The 8,502-nt window shown below is 47.4% G+C and overlaps 1 protein-coding gene across 1 annotated transcript; it reads left to right on the top strand.

The window, feature by feature from the left end:
* Positions 1 to 6,109: 6,109 nt before the first annotated feature.
* LOC147974908 (uncharacterized) lies at positions 6,110 to 6,598 on the top strand. Its single transcript, XM_087520195.1, has one exon. It carries the CDS (start codon positions 6,110 to 6,112, stop codon positions 6,596 to 6,598), a length of 489 nt encoding a protein of 162 aa, XP_087376321.1.
* Positions 6,599 to 8,502: the final 1,904 nt, after the last annotated feature.

Genomic DNA, 8,502 nt, shown 5'->3' on the forward strand with positions numbered 1-8,502 from the left:
ACCCGTTACGATACCTTATCACAAAACTATCTGTTACCGATAATTTCAGTGCTTGCAGAGAATACCTTACTGAAAACCACTTGTCATTTCCTTCTGCTCCTCGTTGGGTTCGATACTCTTACTTATCGAAAGGACTACGATAGATCCCCTATACTTGTGGGTCATCAAGACTCCTCGTCATGTCCGTGATCACATCCGGGACACCGAACTACCTTCGGTACATCAAAACACATAAACTCATAATACCGATCGTCATCGAATGTTAAGCGTGCGGACCCTACGGGTTCGAGAACTATGTAGACATGACCGAGACTCATCTCCGGTCAATAAACAATAGCGGAACCTGGATGCTCATATTGGTTCCTACATATTGTACTAAGATCTGTATCGGTCAAAGCGCATGACAACATACGTTGTTCCCTTTGTCATCGGTATGTTACTTGCCCGAGACTCGATCGTCGGTATCATCATACCTAGTTCAATTTCATTACCGGCAAGTCTCTTTACTTGTTCCGTAATGCAACATCCCGTTACTAACTCATTAGTCACATTGTTTGCAAGGCTTATAGTGATGTGCATTACCGAGAGGGCCCAGAGATACCTCTCTGACAATCGGAGTGACAAATCCTAATCTTGATCTATGCCAACTCAACAAACACCATCGGAGACACCTGTAGAGCATCTTTATAATGACCCAGTTATGTTGTGACGTTTGATAGCACACAAGGTATTCCTCTGGTATTCGGGAGTTGCATAATCTCATAGTCTGAGGAACATGTATAAGTCACGAAGAAAGCAGTAGCAATGAAACTTTAACGATCATCGTGCTAATCTAACGGATGGGTCAAGTCAATCACATCATTCTCTAATGATGTGATCCTGCTTATCAAATGACAACTCTTTGTCCATGGCTAGGAAACTTAACCATCTTTGATTAACGAGCTAGTCAAGTAGAGGCATACTAGTGACACTTTGTTTGTCTATGTATTCACACATGTACTAAGTTTCCAGTTAATACAATTCTAGCATGAATAATAAGAATTTATCATGATATAAGGAAATATAAATAATAACTTTATTATTGCCTCTAGGGCATATTTCCTTCAGTCTGCCACTTGCACAGAGTCAATAATCTAGATTACATTGTAATGATTCTAACACCCATGGAGCCTTGGTGCTGAGCATGTTTTGCTCATGAGAGAGGCTTAGTCTACGGGTCTGCAACATTCAGATCCATATGTATCTTGCAAATCTCAATGTCTCCCTCCTTGACTTGATCGTGAATGGAATTGAAGTGTCTCTTGATGTGCTTGGTTCTCTTGTGAAATCTGGATTCCTTTGCCAATGCAATTGCACCAGTATTGTCACAAAAGATTTTCATCGGACCCGATGCACTAGGTATGACACCTAGATCGGATATGAACTCCTTCATCCAAACTCCTTCATTTGCTGATTTTGAAGCAACTATGTATTCCGCTTCACACGTAGATCCTGCCACGACGCTTTGCTTAGAAATTCAGTATCATTTCCGATCAATAATATGTCATCCACATATAATATCAGAAATGCTACTGAGCTCCCACTCACTTTCTTATAAATACATGCTTCTCCAAAAATCTGTATAAAACCATATGCTTTGATCACACTATCAAAGCATATATTCCAACTCCGAAATGCTTGCACTAGTCCATAAATGGATCGCTGGAGCTTACACACTTTGTTAGCACCTTTTGGATCGACAAAACCTTCTGGTTGCATCATATACAACTCTTCTTTAAGATATCCATTAAGGAATGAAGTTTTGACATTCATTTGCCAAATTTCATAATCATAAAATGCGGCAATTGCTAACATGATTCGGACGGACTTAAGCATCACTTCGGGTGAGAATGTCTCACCGTAGTCAACTCCTTGAACTTGTCGAAAACCTTTCGTAACAAGTCGAGCTTTGTAGACAGTACCGCCGAATAAAGAAACAACTAGTGACGGCAAGCAATATGTATATACCCACGCCCACAACTCCTTTGTGTTCTACACGTGCATATAACATCTACACATAGACCTGGCTCAAATGCCACTGTTGGGGAACGTAGTATTTCAAAAAAATTCATATGGTCACACAAGATCTATCTAGGAGATGCATAGCAACGAGAAGGGACAGTGTGTCTACGTACCCACATAGACCGAAAGTGGAAGCGTTAAGAAACACGGTTGATGTAGTCGAACGTCTTCGCGATCCAACTGATCAATTACCAAACGTACAACACCTCCGCGATCTGCACACGTTCAGCTCGGTGAAGTCCCTCATACTCTTGATCCAGTTGAGGCCGAGGGAGAGTTTCGTCAGCACAACAGCGTGTTGACGGTGATGATGAAGTTAGCGGTGCAGGGCTTCGCCTAAGCACTACGACGATATGACTGAGGTGTGTATCTGTGGAGGGGGGCACCACATACGGCTAAAACAATTGTCAACTTGTGTGTCTATGGGGTGCCCCCTCCCCCGTATATAAAGGAGGGGAGGAGGGGGCCAGCCGGCCCTCATGGCGCGCCCCCAAGGGGGGATTCCTACTCCTACTAGGAGTAGGTTTCCCCCCTTTCCTAGTCCTAATAGGAGGGGGAAGGAAGGGGAAGAGGAGAAGAAGGAAAGGGGGCCGGACCCCCTCCCAATTCGGATTGGGATTGGGGGGCGCGCCCCCACCTCTTGGCCGCCTCCTCTCTCTTCCACTAAAGCCCATGTAGGCCCATTAAGCATCCAGGGGGTTCCGGTAACCCCCCGGTACTCCGGTATATGCCCGAACTCATCCGAAACCATTCTGGTGTCCAAACATAACCTTCTAATATATCAATCTTCATGTCTTGACCATTTCGATTCTCCTCGTCATGTCCGTGATCACATCCGGGACTCCGAACTACCTTCGGTACATCAAAACACATAAACTCATAATACTGATCGTCATCGAACGTTAAGCGTGCGGACCCTACGGGTTCGAGAACTATGTAGACATGACCGAGACTCATCTCCGGTCAATAACCAATAGCGGAACCTGGATTCTCATATTGGTTCCTACATATTCTACGAAGATCTTTGTCGGTCAAACCGCATTGTCATTGGTATGTTACTTGCCCAAGAGTCGATTGTCGGTATCATCATACCTAGTTCAATCTCGTTACCGTCAAGTCTCTTTACTCGTTCCGTAATGCAACATCCCGTAACTAACTCATTAGTCACATTGCTTGCAAGGCTTATAGTGATGTGCATTACCGAGAGGGCCCAGAGATACCTCTTCGATAATCGGAGTGACAAATCCTAATCTCAATCTATGCCAACTCAACAAACACCATCGGAGACACCTGTAGAGCATATTTATAATCACCCAGTTACGTTGTGAAGTTTGATAGCACACTAAGTGTTCCTCCAGTATTCGGGAGTTGCATAATCTCATAGTCATAGGAACATGCATAAGTTATGGAGAAAGCAATAGCAATAAAGTAAACGATCATAGTGCTAAGCTAATGGATGGGTCAAGTCAATCACATCATTATCTAATGATGTGATCCCATTCATCAAATGTCAACTCATGTCTATGGATAGGAAACTTAACCATCTTTGATTAATGAGCTAGTCAAGTAGAGGCATACTAGTGACACTCTGTTTGTCTATGTATTCAAAAATGTACTAAGTTTCCGGTTAATACAATTCTAGAATGAATAATAAACATTTATCATGATATAAGGAAATATAAATAACAACTTTATTATTGCCTCTAGGGCATATTTCCTTCACCCCTTTCCTTCCAACGGAGAGGGGGAAATGGGAAAGGAGGGAGAAGGAGAAGGAAAGAGGAGGGCCGCGTCCCCTCCCCTTGTTCAATTCTGATTAGGCAAGGGGGCAGCGCACCACCTCCTGTGGCCTACCTCCTCGCCTCCATTAAGGCCCATTAGGCCCATTAACTTTCTCGTGGGGTTTCGGTAACCTCCCGGTACTCTGAAAAATCCCCGAACCTCTTCGGAACCATTCCGGTGTAGGTTTATAACCTTCCAATATATCAATCTTTACCTATCGACCATTTCGAGATTCCTCGTCATGTCCGTGATCTCATCCGGGACTCCGAACAAACTTCGGTCACCAAAACACATAACTCATAATACAAATCGTCATCGAACGTTAAGCTTGCGGCCTACGGGTTCGAGAAATATGTAGACATGGCCGAGACACATCTCCGGTCAATAACCAATAGTGGAACCTGGATGCTCATATTGGCTCCTACATATTCTACGAAGGTCTTTATCGGTCAAACCACATAACAATATACGTCATTCCCTTTGTCACCGCTATGTTACTTGCCCGAGATTCGATCGTCGGTATCATCATACCTAGTTCAATCTCTTTACCGACAAGTCTCTTTACTCGTTCTGTAATGCATCTTCTCAAAACTAACTCATTAGTCACATTGCTTGCAAGGCTTATAGTGATGTGCATTGCCAAGAGGGCCCAGAGATACCTCTCCGATACACAGAGTGACAAATCTAATCTTGATCTATGCCAACTCAACAAACACCTTCGGAGACACCTGTAGAACATCTTTATAATCACCTAGTTACGTTGTGATGTTTGACAGCAAACAAGGTGTTCCTCTGGTATTCGGGAGTTGCATAATCTCATAGTTAGAGGAAAATGTATAAGTCATGAAGAAAGCAATAGCAATAAAACTAACGATCATTATGATAAGCTAACAGATGGGTCTTGTGCATCACATCATTCTCTAATGATGTGATCCCGTTCATCAAATGACAATACATGTCTATGGTTAGGAAACTTAACCATCTTTGATTAACGATCTAGTCAAGTAGAGGCATACTAGGGACACTCTATTTGTCTATGTATTCACACATGTACTAAGTTTCCGATTAATACAATTCTAGCATGAATAATAAAAATTTATCATGATATAAGGAAATATAAATAACAACTTTATAATTGCCTCTAGGGCATATTTCCTTCAGTCTCCCACTTGCACTAGAGTCAATAATCTAGATTACATAGTAATGATTCTAACACCCATGGAGTCTTGGTGCTGATCATGTTTTGCTCGTGAGAGAGGCTTAGTCGACGGGTTTGCAACATTTAGATCTATATGTATCTTGCAAATCTCTATGTCTCCCTCCTTGACTTGATCGCAGATGTAATTGAAGCGCCTCTTGATGTGTTTGGTTCTCTTGTGAAATCTGGATTCCTTCGCCAAGGCAATTGCTCCAGTATTGTCACAAAAGATTTTCATTGGACCCGAAGCACTAGGTATCACACCTAGATCGGATATGAACTCCTTCATTTGCTGCTTCGAATGCAGCTATGTACTCCGCTTCACACATAGATCCCACCACGACGCTCTGATTGGAATTGCACCAACTGACAGCTCCACCATTCAATATAAATACGTATCCGGTTTGTGACTTAGAGTCATCCGGACCAGTGTTAAAGCTTGCATCGACATAACCATTTACGACAAGCTCTTTGTCACCTCCATAAATGAGAAATATATCCTTAGTACTTTTTAGTTATTTTAGGATGTTCTTGACCGCTGTCCAGTGATCCACTCCTGGATTACTTTGGTACCTCCATGCTAAACATATAACAAGGCACACATCAGGTCTGGTACACAGCATTGGATACATGAGGCCAACTCCACCGCGTGACCCCATCCTGTCCGGCCCTGTCCGTTTGGGGCAAAAGGGACAAACGAGGCGGCCCAGCGCGTGATGGCCCGGACCCATCCTGTCCATTTTGTGTCCGGGCCGACCCATTTCGAGCGCAAACTTGCGCTGGGTTTGGGTCGCGGCGGACACCACACGGACGCGCACCTCGTCCGCGTCGGGGCTGCGTGGCAGGCGGCCACCTACCTCCCACCCGCCCACATCAATGCACACGAGCAGGCGGCCCCACCTGTCATCCGCACATCGGACGGTCGTCGTCCTTCTTTAAGTGGGAAGTGTGGACCGATCGTCGTCCACACTGCCCCACGCCACCCCGCGGCCTCCTCAAAACCCGACAGCGCCGAATCCTAGCCGAAGCCCTCCATTGTCCTGGAGCTCGCCGGCCGGCCACCTCGCCATGGGCTGCTGGAACCGGAAGGGGAAGCACAACTGTGAGGCCGGCTCCTCCTCGGGGCGCCGCCGCGGCTCCGTGAAGAAGGAGGAGCCCGCGTCGCCGCCCGCATCTCCGCCCGCGTCTCCGCTGCGCTCCTCCCGTCAAGCCCCCGCCCCGGCCCCCTTCACCATCAACCCTAGGCCCGCCGGCGAGCGCGACCGGCAGTACCTCGCGGCGGACGTGTGTCGGAGGTACTGGGAGACGAGGACACCGGTCCGGTGGAGCGACGTCCACCTCCCCAACGGATGGCACCTCAGCGCCGACCGGGTCCCGATCCCTCCTGTGCCGGCGAGCGGCCGCGCGCGCCGCGATGAGATCGAGCGCCGCCGCCGCCTCCTCCCCGACGACCCGTTCTATGACGACAGGTACGCCCCAGATTCCGACCTCTGGGACACATGGCTCTGGGATGAGCACGACACGCGCCGCGCGTCATACTTCACCGGCACGGTGTAGGGGCTGCAGCGGCCACGTCGAGAGGTGCGCGGGCGTACGCGGCCTCACGCCCACGCCGTCGCCTTCCCCGTCTCCGTCACCACCTCCACCTCCTCGCATGACAGTGGAGGAGGAGGCCCGGCTAGTGCAGCGTGTCATGGACGACTCCATGTACACCCACGACGAGCGCCAATGGGATGGCTTGGAGGAGGCGATGGCACTCTCTGCCGCCAGCGACGTCGCCTTCCCCGAGCTGCAAATGGTGGCTGTGAAGGAGGAGGAGAGGAGGGAGGAGGCGATGGAGGAGGAGCCGGTGGCCGCATTCCACCCGGGCCTGGTGGGCCAGGGGTGGGGCTGGTCCTGCACTGCTCCAGAGATGGACGCCACCGTGGGCGTGAACTGGTGCGCCACTCCGCCGCGGTCATTGGAGCGGGAGGCGTCGCCACGGGAGGAGGTCGTGCAGGCACCTCCCGCCGTCAGCCCGCCCCGTCTACCACGCACCGCCGGCCCACCTTTGGACGCCGCCGGCCTACGTGGACCTCGTCAGCGACGACGACGACGCCGCCGATCACTGAAGACGGCGACGGCATCGAACGGGCACAGGCAGGAGCGCACTGGCGGCGGCCATTTTTTATTTTCTTTTTTATGTTTAATTATGTCTAGTTGGAAGTGAAAACTGGGCCGTTTTGTGGCCATGGACCCTAATTAAGTTTTAAGTTTTTTAAACTGCATTTATTTACCTTTTTAAGTCATTTTGTTTAAGTTTTTATGTTTTTTTAAACACGTCCAACACGGACAAGATTTGGGGTGCGGCCACGCGGTGGGCGCACGGACGACCCAACGGACAGAGGCGGACACGGGCGAACCCATCGGCGCCCCAAAGGGACAGAAACCGGCCAAAACGGACGTCCGTTTGGGGTCACGCGGTGGAGTTGGCCTGATAGAACCTACGGCTGAGGCACAGTGATTGACTTTCATTTTCTCTCTATCTTCTGAAGTGGTTGGGCATTGAGTCTGACTCGACTTCACACCTTGTAACACAGGCAAGAACCCTTTCTTTGACTGATCCATTTTGAACTTCTTTAGAACTTTATCAAGGTATGTGCTTTGTGAAAGTCCAATTAAGCGTCTTGATCTATCTCTATAGATATTGATGCCCAATATATAAGCAGCTTCACCGAGGTCTTTCATTGAAAAATTCTTATTCAAGTATCCTTTTATGCTATCCAGAAATTCTGTATTATTTCCAATCAACAATATGTCATCCACATATAATATTAGAAATGCTACAGAGCTCCCACTCACTTTCTTGTAAATACAGGCTTCTCCAAAAGTCTGTATAAAACCATATGCTTTGATCACACTATCAAAGCGTATATTCCAACTCCGAGAGGCTTGCACTAGTCCATAAATGGACCGCTGGAGCTTGCACACTTTGTTAGCACCTTTAGGATCGACAAAACCTTCTGGTTGCATCATATACAACTCTTCTTTAAGATATGCATTAAGAAATCCAGTTTTGACATCCATTTGCCCAATTTCATAATCATAGAATGCGGCAATTGCTAACATGATTCGGACAGACTTATGCATCACTACGGGTGAAAAGGTCTCATCGTAGTCAACTCCTTGAACTTGTCGAAAACCTTCGGCAACAAGTCGAGCTTTGTAGACAGTAACATTACCGTCAGCGTCAGTCTTCTTCTTGAAGATCCATTTATTCTCTATGGCTTGCCGATCATCGGGCAAGTCAACCAAAGTCCACACTTTGTTCTCATACATGGATCCCATCTCAGATTTCATGGCCTCAAGCCATTTTGTGGAATCTGGGCCCATCATCGCTTCCTCATAGTTCGTAGGTTCATCATGGTCTAGTAACATGACTTCTAGAACAGGATTACCGTACCACTCTGGTGCGGATCATA

The sequence above is a fragment of the Triticum urartu genome, chromosome 4A (genome assembly GCF_056163025.1).
Source record: "Triticum urartu cultivar PI428250 chromosome 4A, HENAU_Tu73, whole genome shotgun sequence".
NCBI lineage: Eukaryota > Viridiplantae > Streptophyta > Magnoliopsida > Poales > Poaceae > Triticum > Triticum urartu.